Source organism: Perissodus microlepis, chromosome 3 (genome assembly GCF_051167445.1).
Source record: "Perissodus microlepis isolate ML-2025 ecotype Zambia chromosome 3, ASM5116744v1, whole genome shotgun sequence".
Lineage (NCBI taxonomy): Eukaryota > Metazoa > Chordata > Actinopteri > Cichliformes > Cichlidae > Perissodus > Perissodus microlepis.
The window spans coordinates 28,123,735-28,140,712 of NC_140463.1; the positions used below are offsets into that span (position 1 = coordinate 28,123,735).

General features: G+C 38.9%; 1 protein-coding gene across 1 annotated transcript in view; it reads right to left on the bottom strand.

Moving 5' to 3' along the window:
* Positions 1-504: 504 nt before the first annotated feature.
* LOC146390970 (Fc receptor-like protein 5) overlaps positions 505-16,978 on the bottom strand; it is a 60,978-nt gene continuing 44,504 nt past the window's right edge. The window contains exons 8-22 of the mRNA XM_084923873.1: positions 12,533-12,796; positions 12,132-12,410; positions 11,093-11,353; positions 10,453-10,461; positions 7,961-8,251; positions 6,749-7,009; positions 4,423-4,671; positions 4,131-4,250; positions 4,011-4,026; positions 3,800-3,894; positions 3,488-3,556; positions 3,313-3,363; positions 1,307-1,369; positions 1,105-1,164; positions 505-985 (exon numbers count right to left, since the gene is read on the bottom strand). Coding sequence (XP_084779999.1) covers positions 978-985; positions 1,105-1,164; positions 1,307-1,369; positions 3,313-3,363; positions 3,488-3,556; positions 3,800-3,894; positions 4,011-4,026; positions 4,131-4,250; positions 4,423-4,671; positions 6,749-7,009; positions 7,961-8,251; positions 10,453-10,461; positions 11,093-11,353; positions 12,132-12,410; positions 12,533-12,796 — 2,096 coding nt within the window. The 3' untranslated portion in view covers positions 505-977. The remainder of the gene's footprint in view (positions 986-1,104; positions 1,165-1,306; positions 1,370-3,312; positions 3,364-3,487; positions 3,557-3,799; positions 3,895-4,010; positions 4,027-4,130; positions 4,251-4,422; positions 4,672-6,748; positions 7,010-7,960; positions 8,252-10,452; positions 10,462-11,092; positions 11,354-12,131; positions 12,411-12,532; positions 12,797-16,978) is intronic.

The following is a 16,978-nucleotide window of genomic DNA, read 5'->3' on the forward strand; positions in this document are numbered from 1 at the left end:
CTCACATGCAGGCACTACAACAGAGGGAACAGAGACGTGGGACCAGGGCAGACACAGACACTGACTGGACACGGGGATATAGCGGACAGGGGAGACAGCAACTAAGGATTACACAGAGTCAAACCATAAGACATAACTCTAACAAAGAAACCAAAGCATAGAAATGATAAATAATATATAAACTCAAAACCCTGGGTCAACGACCCAGGCATCCTAACACTCATATCCAAAAACTGCCACTGCAAGCAGTTAAATAGAGCACAGTGAATTTGGAAATCTCACGATTAACAGTGCACTGCCCCCTAGTGATGGCTGTTACACTTGACGATTTATCATATTTTTAAACCTCAGTGTTATTGGATTTCACAGTTATAGTTTACAAATATGATATAAAGCAGCATGATGTAAGAAAAATACTGCTGACAGACTGGAAATTTAAAAAAAAATCCATAGAAGAATAAACTTCTCAAAACTGTGCAAAAAGTGCTTTCATTCAACTCCATACACCATTAGTCACACCATTTATTTATTTTAACATAATGTATAATATGTCATACTGTACAAAAATGTATTGGTGCCCTCGTGTAAAAACAGAGTATTGGGTCTATATTATTACAAATCCCTCCACCCTGCACTGGAGACAGGGACTAGAAATATTTATATACTACAATAAACAAGATACAATGATATGCTATAATATGATGCTAAAATACATTAAATTAGACACACCACTCTAATCTGATATTCCATTATTGCTCAGTTGAACTGTCAAATACACAATTCTATACGATTCTGAGACTTCAAATATTTACATATTCATGGGTCACTCACAGTGCCCTATGCAATGCTTATGCAAAGTTTTATCAAGAGTGTCTCACTCAGAGGATGTAGGGAACATATATAGCGTGCATATGCTTTGATCATTATAGTATGATTATACTATGCTTCTCTTTGGCTTTGCTATACTCTTGCTCTCTTCACTGACCTGTAAGGCAAACACAAAAGACAAAAAGTAAGGATGTTATGTGGTGAGGCCATTTAATCTTGTCAAGGAATATTGTCAATGTAATGAGACATTTCAGTGCATGACTGTTGTGAGTTTACCTGCAGTTCCCGTATTCACATCAGTGTAAAGAGTACTCTTGTGTGGTTTATGATGCTTCCCTGTTAAGATAATCAGATGAATGAGCAAAAGAAAATAATTAATACACATTTCAGCACTGCAGGTGAAAACCTTTCTTAACTAGATTTTTAAATGTATTTTATTTTCCTTTGTTGTTTTAAATTGCACATGTTGGATACTCACTCTCCATTCCAAAGTCTTTAACCTCAATAAGAGAGTATGTGGCTTCGGATGATTCATCTTCCTCTGAAATGTACATTTTGTTAAGTTAGAGGATTATAATAAAATATCATTTGAGTTACTATTTTTAATTCAAATGTTTATACATCTCTAACCACCAGAAGTACCGAAGTACAAATACATTATTGCACTTGTACAATTTTCATCTATATCTGTATTTTTTTCTGACAATTTTCTACTTTTACTCCCTACTTTTTTAGACAAACATCTGTACGTTCCACTACCATTTCCAAAACAGGTTTGTTACTTATGGTTTTATGCATTTGAGGGGAGTTATTATTTTGTTACTGTGTGCCTTCACAGTAACACATGAAAGGAAATCCTGTTTTTGTATTTTTTAAGAGGCAAAACCATGTGTCATAGGGGTTACAGTAGGCTGGTGTTTTTTAGCTTTATTTTTTATGGGTTTTTGGGGGGGCACTTTATCAGAAGTTTTTAAGTGATAGATGATTGCAAATGCAGAGTTTCTATCAGAAGAAGGGTTAGATTTAAAGGCAAGGACTGTTCAGTGAAATTTTAATAAACTGGAAATTTAAAGCTTACATGTAAGTGTTCATGTTTTTAAATCAGATATCAGGTCTGTAATAAAGAAATTATGTTACTCAGATTGTGGAACCTGCTGCAAACAAAATGAGGTAGACTAACTGTATTGCTTAAAGGTTGCATGAAAATCCACTGTGGTTTAGTGCAGATTATATCATGTTCCTGGGTCGGTGACCCAGTGTTTTGAGTTTTGTATCATTATTGAATTTTGATTTTGTCATAGTTTATCTTTTCTAGTCTTTTGGTTCCTGTGTATTCCCAAGTCAAGTCCACGTCTGTTATGTTTCCTGTTTTATTTTGGAAGTCTGTGTCCAATGTCAGTGTATTTAGTTTCACTTCCCCTGTCCCGTCTTTAGGTTCATGTGTGTCAGCTGTGCTCCCATGTGTGGCCACTTCCCTTGATCATCCCTTATGTGTATTTAGTCTCTGTGTTTCATTCAGTCTGTGTCACGTTGTCTGTGTTCCACGTCCTATGTCATGTCAGGTTTCAAGTCTCTGTGCAGGTCATGAGTCATGTTGCTTATTCTTATATTTCATAGTTCCTTCATGTTCTGGCACAGTCTTGTTTATAGTCTCACTGTTCTTAGTTTCTTCCCAGTTTAGGTTCCTGTTTAGTTGTTGTCCCTGTTCAGCTCTTGTTTAGTTTAGTTCATGTACCCCAGCCTCAAATAAATGCTCGCCTTTGTTTAAAGTTAATTTTGTCTGCTCATCTGTGTCCGCACCTGGGTCCTCCAAACACTCTCCACACGGTCAGCCACTGCGGACCGTAACAGATTAAGCAGGTTAGATAGTGTAATGTGATGGATTTATAGTATAGAACAGTGTGTGACTGGTGCTCATTATCAGAGTTAGGTTACATGAAGGGGAGTAGAAATGAATTTGAAATTAAGCAGTGAATGGTTGTATACTGTATAATATAAGAAAGCATAAACAGTGTAAAGGATATAAATCAGCAGGATGATTCTTAACACATCTGCCGACATCTTGTTGAATTCAAATCCACAAAGAGCAGCAGGTACATTAAGTAAATCTACTGGAGCTCTCAATAGAAATTAATGTGAGTTGTGATTCCTTTATTCGAATTAACATTTAGATTGAAATAAAGATTTAATTGCATCTACCAAAATTATTTTATTAGTACATTAACATAGCACAAGGTTCTGTTTTCAGCTTTGTACAAAAGTATTTGGTGGAAATGTTCTTCAAAGAGCTACTTTTACATTCTTACTTTGAGTACATTTCAGAGCCTGTACTTTTTCACTTTTACTTGATTTAAGACATTGAATCAGTGCTTCAACTTTTTTAGTATTTTTAAACACTAGTATCCGTAATTCTACTCAAGTACAGAATACCCATACTTTTGCCACCTCTGGTAACCACTGTGATATTTTAAAGATAATGTGTACCATTTTCAGTATCTTCCAGGTCTTGGATTGTTTCATAGATGTGATGATCACCTTGACAAAAAAAAATAAAAAAATGAATGAATAAAAAAGACAGGGTCAGAGTATAATTTCAATACTTTTAAAATAATTATTTCTATTTCTAACTGCTCTGTGCTATTCAAAATATACCATGTACCATTTGTACCATTTGCACCATTTGCAGTGTCTTCTGAGTGATGGACTGTTTCATAGAGTTCATATTCACCTTAAAAAAGACAAGGTCAGAGTATCATGTTAGAGTTTAATGTATTACAGCAACTACATATTTTTGTTAAAGTGCAAAGACACCAAATTAATTTCACTTGAATTATTTTTTTTTTTTTTTGTCCTAAGTTTTTGTGTTCTGGATTTTTGCCTTTGATTCAGGCTCTTTGAAAAACAGTTGACCAGAACTCCTGGGGGTTATGAAGACTAATAATTAATACTAAAGTTTGGTTTTATGACTCACCAGGGTGAAGAGATTTGTATTCATCCTGTATTTCATCCTGATTGTCTCCATGATTTCTGGTGGAGTCTTGACCGTTGATATCTGACTGGATCGGCCTAATGAAAACATAACAAATGTACAGATAATAACATAATACACTAAATTTAGCACAGTAAGAAAAATACTACTGAATGTTTAGAGTGAAAATAGGAATATAAAGTTTTATACCAACCCAGTGAAGCATAAATCTGTTAAAAGAGAAAAAAAATGATTTTTTTTCTCTCAGTGCATTTTACTTCTATTTTGTGCCAGAACATCATCACATGTTGGTGTATTTGTAAAAGTGTCTTACCCTTTGCCTTTCTATAGCGATACATTAAGAGCAAGAGAATAATAAGAAGAGAGACTCCACAAACCAGTCCAACAACCAGGAACAGAGGAAATGAAGAGCTTTCAGGTCCTGATGGAGCTACTGTGATTGTAAACATTAACAGTAAACACTTTATGTGAGACATTTTTCAAAAAATATTCTTACAAAACAAGAATCAGATGAAAAACAAGACTTAACACATACTCAATAACATACTCTATAGTGACCATGATAATCATTACAGAAATGCAGAAAATCTTTTGATCCTGCTCACCTTTAACTGACATCCAGCTCTGTGCTGACTCTCTTCCTGAGTACTGACACTTGTAGAAACCTTCATCAGACTTTGACACTGCAGAGATCTTCAGCTCCCCTCGGGTATCATTTTCAATAAGTTTGTCATTGTGATAGAAAAACACATTGGAAAGTATTTTTTGTGTTCTCAAACTGCAGCTCAGACTAACAGAAGCTCCCTCAGTCACAGGATGAACAGGACTCACCAGGATAGGACCATTACCATCATCTGTGACACAATCACACACAATTGTTTCAGTCACATCAGCTGGTGACCTTCAGGAAAAAAGCTGACGGGAACCAAAGCAACATGAAGATCTGATATTAGCTCTTCTGTGTTTATGAACTACTGTACATGTCCTACAAGGAACTTTTTTTAGTCAAATATACAGCTGTCCTATAAAATATATAAAACATATAGACACAAAATAATAATTAATAAAATAATAATCATAGAACATGGGCTATTGTTTGAAATGTCCAAATGAAAATAATTCCATAATTCAGTCAGTAACAGCTGGATGACTTTGGGCTCTAGGGAGACAATTACAGGAATTGTGTCCTGGTCTCAAGAGTGACATTAAAAAATAATAATAACAAATATTGTAATGTGATGTTTACCTGATGTGATGTTTTCTGTGCCTGATTAAATTAGACTTTCTTATATTTCACTGCTGTGGCTTTGTGTATGGTGATAGCTGAAATGTTAAGGGAGCGGTGGTGCAGAGTATTACATGGAGCAGAACAAGGTGGAGTTGGCTGGCGTATCAACTCATCAGCTTGTGTTTCTGCAATAGCACAGAACAACCACAGCCACACAGGAACAGAGTAATATGTTTTTTACTACTTTATATAAGTAGTAAAAATTATAATCTACTTTTCTGGGTTTCCGGTGAGTCTACAGTTGTTTTTAGTGATGTGTCGGTCGCAAACGAAATGGCTCTTAGAGCCGGATTTTTGACGTGAACGACGCGAGCCGGCTCCTTATCGCGAGCTGTGGGGTTTTTTCCCTTCTCTCTCTCGCACTTTTTTTCCGCTTCACTCCGCATGCGAGCCTTGTTCTTTGCGCTGGGAAGAAGGGGGAGGGGCGGTAGTTACACTCGCAGTAGCACAGGAACAGAGCGGGAGGGAGAGACAGAGCCAGGGACAACAACGTCACATTAGAAAGGTATCCACAACTATTTTCAGTTGCGGATGATAAAGGATTCAGAAAGTTTATTCATGCAGGCCCAAATGACAGAGAATGTGCATGTTCTTTTTGTTTTCATATTTTAATTGAATACAATTTAATTGTGCTGTGGTTTGCAGTGTTTTGTGTTGTTTCATGTTTAAATTTAAAATGAAAATTTAAATAGTTAAAAGTTGAACTGTGACTAGTTGGTTTTTGTATTATATGATTTATTTATTACATTTCATGTGGAGTGAATAAATAAAAGTATATTTACGGTGGCCCCTAGAGGCAGAGCATGTACAAACTCCAAAACACGTAAAAACTCCAAAATACGTACAAAACACAACAGAAGTGCTCCAGGATGCTAGGGCCAGTGTTGAGCTTTTGTTACCTAGTGGCTACACAAGCCAGCAAGTACCAACGATCAGATTTGGTGTGTGGTAGTAACAGGTAAATGAACATTTCTTTTAATTATTTGAATATATATGAGTGCTTGTGTATAAATACACAAACAATACACATATGCTTTCAATTGTGTAATTTAAGTGATCTAGGGTAGCTCTGTTTTGAAGTTCAGTTAACACTAGAAATGTGTTTTGGAGTTTGTACGTGTTTTGTCTCTAGGGGCCACCGTATATATTTATATATAAACATATATGAATAAAAACAAAACCCTTTTTTTTACATTAGTAATTCCTTTTGTGCATAATTTTATATTATTGTTAATAATACATTAATTAAAGCAACAAAACAACCTGAAGAGCCGGTTCGGAGTCGAAAGAGCCGGCTCTTTTTAGTGAGCCGAACCGAAAGAGCCGGCTCTCTAAAAAGATCCCATCCCATCACTAGTTGTTTTTGTTTGTAACTTTGACACACATCTTGAACTTGCTAGTGGTTTATTGCAAAAATAAAGTATAAATTTATCACTAAATTTAGTGATAAAGATGGAGCTAAAATAAGACATAGTTGCTTAGCTGAGATACTTAAAATTGCCTAAAATTCCCATTTTTTTTTTGTCTATTTTTAACAGATAGATATACTTAAATGTAGCAAGGTGGTACTGTATATGATTAATGAGTTGATGATTAACATAAAAGTGAGAAAATAAAACAAGCAAAAAAACCATGTAACATACCGTGTACAGTGATGTTGACTGCACTGCTGAACTCTCCTGATCCAGACTCACACCAGTACACTGCAGTATCTGACTTCGATGTGTTGATGTTACATGTGGATCCAGTCATTCTCCTACAGTCAGAGTACAGTCGGCCGTCCTCAGAGAACTTCCTCACTCTCCACTCAGTGAAGTTTCCCTCACAGGTCAGTGAGACAGAGTCAGAGGTGAAGTGTTGCACTCTGTCAGGACTCACTGTGAGAGACGCTGCTGAATGAACATCTGGAAACAACATGCAGTGAAGAGACAAAGTTCACAGATGTTACGATTCAAAATATCACAGTGAAAATATTCCATCCATCCATCTTCTTCCGCTTTATCTGAGGCCGGGTCGCGGGGGCAGCAGCCTAAGCAGAGAAGCCCAGGCCTCCCTCTCCCCATCCACCTCCTCTAGCTTGTCTGGGGGAACACCAAGGCGTTCCCAGGCCAGCCGAGAGATATAATCTCTCCAGCATGTCCTGGGTCTGCTCCGGGGCCTTCTCCCAGTGGGACAAGCCCGGAACACCAACCCCAGGAGGCATCCTTGTCAGATGCCCGAACCACCTCAACTGGCTCCTTTTGATGTGGAGGAGCAGCGGCTCTATTCTGAGCCCCTCCCGGATGGCTGAACTTCTCAGCCTATCTCTAAGGGAGAGGCCAGCCACCCTTCGGAGGAAGCTCATTTCCGCTGCTTGTATCCGCGATCTCGTTCTTTCGGTCACTACCCACAGCTCGTAGCCATAGGTGAGGGTAGGGACGTAGATCGACCGGTAAATTGAGAGCTTCACTTTTACACTCAGCTCCCTCTTCGCCACGACGGACCGGTGCAGCGTCCACATCACTGCGGCCGTAGCACCTATCCGTCTGTCGATCTCCCGCTCCCTTCTCCCATCACTCGCAAACAAGACCCCGAGATACTTGAACTCCTCCACTTGGGGCAGGAACTCATCCCCGACACGGAGTGGGCACTCCACCCTTTTCTGGCTGATATTAAATATTAATAGATTAAATATTATTTTACTTAAATGTTTTTTTAAGGTCTGCTAAAAGATGCAATGTCTGTATTGGTCAACTTTCACCTTGATTGGTAAACCACAAAAGTAAACCATGAGTATATTAACAAAAAGCAAATTAAGTTTTTAAATTTTCTTGCATTTTCACTACTTGAAAGTAGAAAGAGAGAATCAAGCTGACCTGCAGACCAGACAAACTTTGGTTGACTGTGATCAGTGTGATACTCTGGGTCTCCTCTTCCAGCTCTGCACACATATCCTGCTGTGTGTGTCTGTCCATGAATGATGTAGGAGTCCTGTGCAGTCCCACTGCCATCAGGTAGCAGCTCATAACTGGAGGATTTCTCTGATAGATCAGGAACAGCTTTATACCAGTAGAAGCTCCATCCTGCAGACGGATGTTCAACCTCACAGTTCAGAGTTACTGAGGCTCCAGGACTCAGCCATGATGGAGACACAGTGAGGACAGGTCCTGTTAGAAAATAGTGGATCGTTTTTTGTTTTTGTTAAGTTTACTGTGAGTGTTTTCTTACTGCTCTTTTAGCTGGCTGTTTCTATTAGAAGATTTTTTTGTTGAGAAATCATTTTTAATTTAGATTTTTTGCTTTTGTTTGTTGTATTTATCTGTTATCTTCATGTGGGTTTTATGTTTCACATGTTTATGTTTATGTTTCATATCAGAAAGCACTTAAAAAAATCCTGCTGTTTTAAAATGAAGCTTATGCAAGCTGATTGTGAGTTCACTGGTCTAGTCTAATCATCTTTCTGCTGGCCTTCTTCAGGCCAATCAACCGTCACACCACGTAATTTAAATCTCATTGTGAAGCTGTCATTCCTCATTGCAGATGTCTTCATGCAATCCACCTCGTCCACATAACCGCCTTTCCTGCGTCACTCAGTCTCCATTCAACCCTCTATCTCCATCTTCACCACTCCGGAGGGTTCTGCCTTAATCCCAACTTGACTCCCCACAATGAGAACATTGGCACATGTCCAGTTGACTTTAGTGACTATAATTTACAAGCTTTTGCTATACAAATATGTTAAACATGATTCTCATGTGAACAATGTGTTAAAATCCTGCTTTTTCCAACTGTGGCAACTGTCAAAGATCAAGCCTCTCGTGGCCAAACACATACTTGAAACACAACAAAATGCTTTTATAACCTCTTGTCTCAACTACTGCAATGTAGTCAGAATCAGACAGGCCTCTGTTGCTTGCCTTCAGCTGTAAAAAGCCACCCCATGAGTTTTATCAAGTGGAAGCAAGCAGGAGCATGGCACTCCAATTTTACTTCCCTTCACAAGCTTCCTTTTCGTTTACAAATCCGGTTTAAAATCATTTTAATTGTACCTAAATCTTTTGATGGTTATGCCCCATTCTATCTGTTTCAGCTTCTGCACCCTTGTGTCCCGCCTCGTTTTCTCAGGTCAGCAAACCAGATGCCTTCCAAAGATGGGCAGAGGTGATACGGGTTTTTGTAGTTACAGCTCCATAATTGTGGAACAATTTACCATTTGCACATCAGGCAGGCTCCTTCACTCGCTGTTTTTATATCTCGTTTAAAAACACACCTACAACATAGCATGCTTTGTAGACCATTGAACTAATCATCATTTCTGAATATCTGAGGCCAGCTGGGTTGTTGTTTTACAACAACTTTATTGGTAACTGTTTACACATATTAACAGTTGAGATACAAATAGAAACATGAAATCAACACATAAAACGTAACATTGTATGTTTGATAATCATGAGTGAATGTATATTTCAAACTAAATTACTGAACTCACTGGTTTTCTCAATGGTGACTTCTTCACTTTCATACGTGTAGTAAACTGGGTTTCCTCTTGTTCCTCTGCAGCTGTAGATTCCTCCTTGAGATACTCTGATATCTCTGTTTTGTTGATCTCTGATTTGAACTTCAGAGGTTGTTTGGGTTCGTCTGAACCACTCATATTTCCATCCATCAGAGCTCTGCACAGAGCAGGTCAGTGTCACACTGCCCCCTACTGGTATGATTGTTGTTCCTGCTGTCAGTGTGGCCCTGGGTTTATCTGCCATTAATTTAAATTTATTAATATTTTAATAGTTTCAGTGCACTGAACAACATCTTTCATTTATGTTGGAGAGTGGTTAATGTTATCATGAATTTTCAAAGTAAATATTATTTAGCAGTTGCTGCAGGCCTATGAATTATTTAAAATGGAAACATTAAATCACTATAAATAACTTCCAGTCAGTTTGAATGTGGGAACCCTGTCACTGATGACCAACCATTAGTATTAACTGCAAAGCTTTTTATCTTCCTTTTCCCAAACAATCACAGGGTCTTTGAATACGTCTTTGATAGTAGTTTAAAAAAAAAAACTAAAATATTACAATTAATAAGTTCTATTTTAATATAGTACTATTAAAATAGTTCTATTAATTGGTAGTAAAATGTCTTCATAAACTCTGATGAGGACAAATAGTCTGGGTGTAAGAATGATAAATCTCTCCCACACTCCAACAGAATTAAAAGACTCTGGTGTCACGGCTGTGGTGGCAGGCAGTAAGGAGGTGAGATAAGGACCCAAAATGCAGGCACTGGCTGAGATGTCAGTGAGCTTTTATTGAAGGAGAGTGACATACAACCAACTGAGAAACAGAACTAAGAAATACTCTAAAACTGGGAAGAACTAAACAACAACCTGAAAACGAGGGGAGGGAGAGCAGGGGTAACATGAAACATGACCAGCAGCGAGACCAGCATGGATGAACACAGACAGGCCAGTAACACGCAGGAGAAAACACAGGGCTTATATACACACAGGAGCAATCAAGGAATGAGAAACAGGAGGGAGACAAAGCTGGGGCTAATTATACATAACAAGACAAGGGGAAGCAAAACTAGACTAACTGAATGTAGGACTGGGACTATCAAAATAAAACAGGGAACAAGAGACAATTCACAAAGACGCGGACTTGACACTGAGAGACAGACTGAAAGAATATGACACATGGCGCACAAGGAAGACAGTGATGTAAACTAGAAACCAGAACAACAAATACCATCAAGAGAACAAAACCATGAATAACCAATAATCAGGAAATAGAACTTAAACACAAAACACTGGGAAACACCCAGGACCATGACAGCCGATCAGTACACTGTAACTATTGAAATATTATTTTCGTATTTTCACAGACTCAAATAAAATCTCCAATAAAATGATCTACATTAGAGGCTGTGCTTAAGTTTTTAAACCAGCTGATGTCAATGTAAACATGAAAACATTAAATGTCAGCATGAATCATGGTCCAACTCACATGAAACTGTCAGTCTGAAGGCATCACTCCATCCTGTTAAGAGATAGTCACTGCTACCCCGACATCTGTAGTCTCCACTGTGGGACACTGAAACTCTGCTGATCCTGTATTCACTGGATGTTGGAGGGCTGTTTGTGTTGGGTGCTGTCCATTCATATTTCCACACCTTTCCTTCACCTCCCTGAATCTCACATCTGAGAGTGATTGTCTCACCAGTGAATATCTGAGACCAGCTGTGCTGCAGTTTCACAGCAGCCAAAACTGTTAACAAACAAATAAACACAAATTTTCAAGAACGAATCAACAGGGAACAAAAAAATAAAAAAAATTCAAAGTTATAACGCTTACTTTAATGTAATCTTGAATTTGTTTTATTTCACAACAAAATTTAACCCTCACCTTGTTTCTGAATTGTAGCAGGAGCACTGCAGTTTTTTATCATAATTATTTAAATGCATACTGATGGCACAAATATAACGGTGTAAAGAAGGAGTTGAACGTGCACCGGCAGAAATGTTGAGCGCGCAAGCAACACACTGCGAGCAAGCGCAAATGCAAAAACTGAGCGAGAGGGGCTGCTATTGTGTGTGTGTGTGTATGGATAATAGCAAACACTGAAATACATTTTTTGCATGCAGCAATGAATTTTATTCACTCAAATTTAGCTTTTCTTTTCTCCGCTCAAAATAAATTTTTCCTCAAAATGCTACACTTGCACCTGCAAATTTTTTTACATGCGCTCAATTTTTTTTTTTACATGCGCTCAGAATAGTGGCACAAAAATAACGCCATAGAAAAGGAGTGGGATTGTTGTTGAGAGAGTGAAGTGTGTTTTTGGACCCTTCCCCTTTCCCTCGGACCCTGGTACCCCAGACCCTTCTCCCAAACACTTTGTATATATATTCACCTGGTGAAACCACTGTAAATAAACGCACTGTCAGCTTTGCAAAGGTCCCCTGGTCTGTGCATGAGTCCGTTTACAAAACCGTGTCACTTATGACATTTGTCAAATGGAGATCACACAACAAACATGACTTACTTGATGCTGACAATGTGAAGGCTTCACTCCACTCTGTTGAAGAATATGAGTCATCTCTGCGTCGACTCTTACACATGTAGTCTCCACTGCTGGACTCAGAAACTCTGAATGTCACATCATTATTGTGTGTCCACTGTGTGGGTGTCCTGGGTCCTCTCCATTCATACTCCCACTCAGTGGTTTCACCTCCTTCCTGCACCTCACATGTCAGAGTGATCGTCTCACCTCTGAATATCTGAGGCCAGTTGGGTTGTTGTTTTACAACAACTTTATTGGAAACTGTTTACACATATTAACAGTTGAGATACAAATAGAAACATGAAATCAACACAGAAAACTTAACATTGTATGTTTGATAATCATGAGTGAATGTATATTTCAAACTAAATTACTGAACTCACTGGTTTTCTCAATGGTGACATCATAACTGACATCAGTGTAGTAAACTGGGTTTCCTCTTGTTCCTCTGCAGCTGTAGATTCCTCCTTCAGATACTCTGATATCTCTGTTTTGTTGATCTCTGATTTGAACTTCAGAGGTTCTTTGGGTTCGTCTGAACCACTCATATTTCCATCCATCAGAGCTCTGCACAGAGCAGGTCAGTGTCACACTGCCCCCTACTGGTATGATTGTAGTTCCTGCTGCCAGTGTGGCCCTGGGTTTATCTGATGTTATGAAAAAGGGAAAAATAAAAATCATTCATTATAAAAAAAAAACAAAAATAAAATGAAGACATTTGAGTTTTTGAAACTTCGATGCTACAATACATTTTAATTTTCCTTCCCTGTAGTTTGAGACATTTTGAGTTATTTTAATGAACTGTGTTTATCTCTACACAGTGCCAGAGCTGTAGTAACTCGTACATCCCAGAGTTAACACAGTAAAACTTTTTGTCCATTTTCTGGCCTGAAGAACTCATACTGAATGTAAACTAAAGTCGGTCACAGTTGAAGGACACATGATTATGATTATAGAGATATGTTTAGTTTTTGGTTAATAGAAAAAAGTCACCTTTTATTAAGCTTTCAATGTTTCAGTCTTTCCCTTTTTTATAATTTATATTTAGATCTACAATTGGTGTTGTTATACATTAAAGAAATACATGTAGTAATGATGGGTTACAGTCTGGGTCCAAAGTAACAGGTAAAATATAGTAGTTATGGTTAAAGTTTGCAAGTTTGGATGTTAAACTTAATTGTTACACCTGGTACAGCAGCAACACTGATCATTTTATTAAAGATGAAAGGATTTATTCAGATTCAGAAGACTTTATTTATCCCCAAGGGGCAATTAAGAGACTGACCTTGCCGACCATACATACAATACACAAACATCACATTGGGGAGACAGGTCAGACTAGGTAGCTGGCCAGTCAGCCACACGAGCAGCGACCCGGAACCGAACAACAATGGAAAATGCACAACACAAGGAAAGACGAGAAGAAAAAAGAACTCCCTCCAGACTGAGCTCCAACAGGGAGATCAGTTTGAGAACAGAAAAAAACACCTCAGCACATGAATCATCACATCTCACAACACAGAAGACATAAGCTTCGATGGCGTTTGGAGGGGGTGGGTGGTGAGTGGGTGGGTGTAGGTCTGTGTCAGTGTACATGCGCGTATGTGTGCATGTGCGTGTGTGTGTGTTCCGTGTTCAGTGGAGAGAAAGTGTCCCTTCACCCAGTTAGGCAAAAGTCAGCAATCTTGGGTCGACGCGGGTGGCGTTTAAGGAGGGGGAGAAAGTCACAACAACAGTCTTGTCATCTAAGGAGAATTTTTGTTATTCCCGTCAGCTTTTGCCTTGAGGATCCAGCTGGCTCCAGGGGGGCCGCATTAGATAAAGATGGTAGTTATTTGGTTAGTGCGAACAAACTGCATCGAATTTTACAGTTCGTCTAATGTCTATCACTGGTCACCAGGTCTCTCAATTTCCGTTCTTCTTCAAGATGTTATCCATATAGCAGAGCCATGAGCTTCTCCAAGATCGTATCCATGTTGCGTTCAAAAAAAAAAAAAAACACAGTCTGGGTACTCACGGCCCTGCCCATCGTCTATCATGTCGGCCAGCCTTGTGGGATTTTGAACAGCTGTAGCCGCTTCTTGTCCTTCGATAAGCCAGGTCCGAGCCAGCTCCAATCAGCCAGAACTCTGTTATTGTGGTTCCGAATTGGTAGATGTTGTTCAATGTCCTCCATCGAGAGTGTCGCCAGACACACGACGCAACCGACCATCGAGTATCTGGCAGCAAACGTCTCCGCAGGACAGTCGGGCTCTCCCAAGCCCAGGAGGGTGTCAATTCCGTTAAGGGACCAGTTGATCAAATCCATAATTCTTCTTTATGTTTTTAGAGAACAAGTCTGGGAGACCCTCTTAGGGTTAGAGAATAAGCAAGACTATACAAAGGACATGAGAAGCCAAGCAGGAAAGATAGGGGAGAAGGAGAGGGAGAAGGAGAAACTGCGACCACCTCCATCAAGAGCCTAGAGAAGAAGAGGAGCCAAGAGAAGAAGAGACAGTTTTTCAACTCTCAGTGATCCCGCAGTGATTGTTTGACTTATGGACCTGCAGCAGAGTTTGGGCCCAGACACGGCTAATGACGTCAGACTTAAAGACTGGATTGCATTTGTCCCTAACCATCGGGAACCCTCGCATCAACTTTTATTGAGAGGAAAAAGTTAGCATTCATCCTCGGCTTCACTGTGTTTATGTTATTGCTAACCAGTGATGGGAATAACAGCATTACAAGTAACGGCGTTACTAACGGCATTACTTTTTTCAGTAACGAGTGAACTAACTAAATACTATTCCTATCGTTACAACGCCGTTACCATTACTAACAAGAAAATGCAGTGCGGTCGCATTACTATTTGTCAACAAACAGACGGTTGAAGCTGTGTTCAGCTTACAGCACCTTATATCAGTAGCATGGAAGTAGCTGTAAGTAATCTGGGTGCTACAGCTTTAAGCAGCTTTGCACGCTCCCGCAGGCGGCAATTAGTGATGGGATTTCCGGCTCCTTTTAGAGAACCGGCTCTTTCGGCTCCGAACCGGCTCTTCAGGTTGTTTTGTTGCTTTAATTAATTTATTATTAACAATAATATAAAATTATGCACAAAAGGAATTACTAATGTAAAAAAAAAAAAGTGGTTTTATTTATATATGTTTATACATAAATATATACAGTTGCCCCTAGAGACAAAGCATGTACAAACTCCAAAACACATTTCTAGCGTTAACTGAACCTAGATCACTTAAATTACACAATTGAAAGCATATGTGTATTGTTTGTGTATTTATACACAAGCACTCATATATATTCAAATAATTAAAAAAAATGTTAATTTACCTGTTACTACCACACACCAAATCCAGTCGTTGGTACTTGCTGGCTTGTGTAGCCTCTAGGTAACAAAAGCTCAACACTGCACCTAGCATTCTGGAGCACTTCTGTTGTGTTTTGTACGTGTTTTGGAGTTTATATGTGTTTTGGAGTTTTTACGTGTTTTGGAGTTTTTACGTGCTTCAGAGTTCGTATGTGTTTTGAAGTTTGTACGTGCTGCTTTGTCTCTAGCGGCCACCGTAAATATACTTTTATTTATTCACTCCACATAAAATTGTCATGGTCCTGAGCCTGCCGACTCAGTGTTTTGTGTTTCCTTATGCTTTTGTTCATTCCGAGTATGTATTCTGTGGTGATTTGCCATTTGTTAGGTTTCTGTTCTTTGCCTGCCTGCTCCCATTTCTCTGTGTTCCCTCCGTCTGTCCATGGTGTCACACTGTCTGCTTGTGAATCTGTTTAGTTCTGTGTCTTGTCTGGTTCTGTGTCTGTGAGTTTCCTGTTTTATTGTGAAGGTCTCCGTCTGATGTGAGTGTGTTCAGTTTACGTTTCCCCCTGTCCCGTCAGCTCTGATTTCTCCCAGCTGTGTTGCCCTCCTGTCTCTCATCCCCTGATTACTGGTGTGTGTATTTAAGCCCTGTGTGTTCTCCTGCCTGTTGCCGGTTCGTCTGTGTCAGTCTGTGTTCCACGGTGTCCTGTTCCTCATCTGCGTCTCTCTGCCTCTCATCCCTTTTGGTATCTTCTCAGGTTAGTTATTTAGTTTTCCCAGTTTAGGTTTCTTTAGTTTATTGTCCTCCCTCATTGCCTGTTTTGCCACCACTCCACTTTGTAAATAAACATCACTAGCATTATCATCCACTGCTTGCATTTTGGGTCCTTTCTCCCTCCAACACCACACGGCTCACCTCCGCAGCCGTGACAAAAATGTAATAAATAAATCATATAATACAAAAACCAACTAGTCACAGTTCAACTTTTAACTATTTAAATTTTCAGCTTTTTCCTTTTGTACTTCAATCACAAAACAAACTGTTGAAGAGGTATTCAAGAGCCATAACCTTCATATCGGTTAAGCTGTTGTTGAGGACCTTGCCAATAACGTGTGCATTTCTAACCCTGTATCAAAAATTTTAACTAAGTGTGGCCCTCTAGGAACTTCACTTAAAAGAAAACAATACTATAAGGTTAACTTTAGGGTCGTAGAGCCTGTTGAGTACATTTTATCTGTTGATCAACGAAAGTCATTTCAGTACATTCCTTTATTAAAGTTATTGGAAGAATTATTGAGTCACAATCACATACTTGATAAAGTGATTGAGCAACATATAGGACAAGAAAAAAGTGAGGATTTGGCTGATGGTCTGAGTGTTTACAGGTCTTTTCGAGATGGAAAGCACTTTAGAACCAATAGCTTTTTAGCTGTTGACGTGTTGAGAATCTCCATTACACTTTACATTGATGATTTTGAGGTTTGCAATCCTGTTGGAACCTCACGCAAAAAACACAAGCTT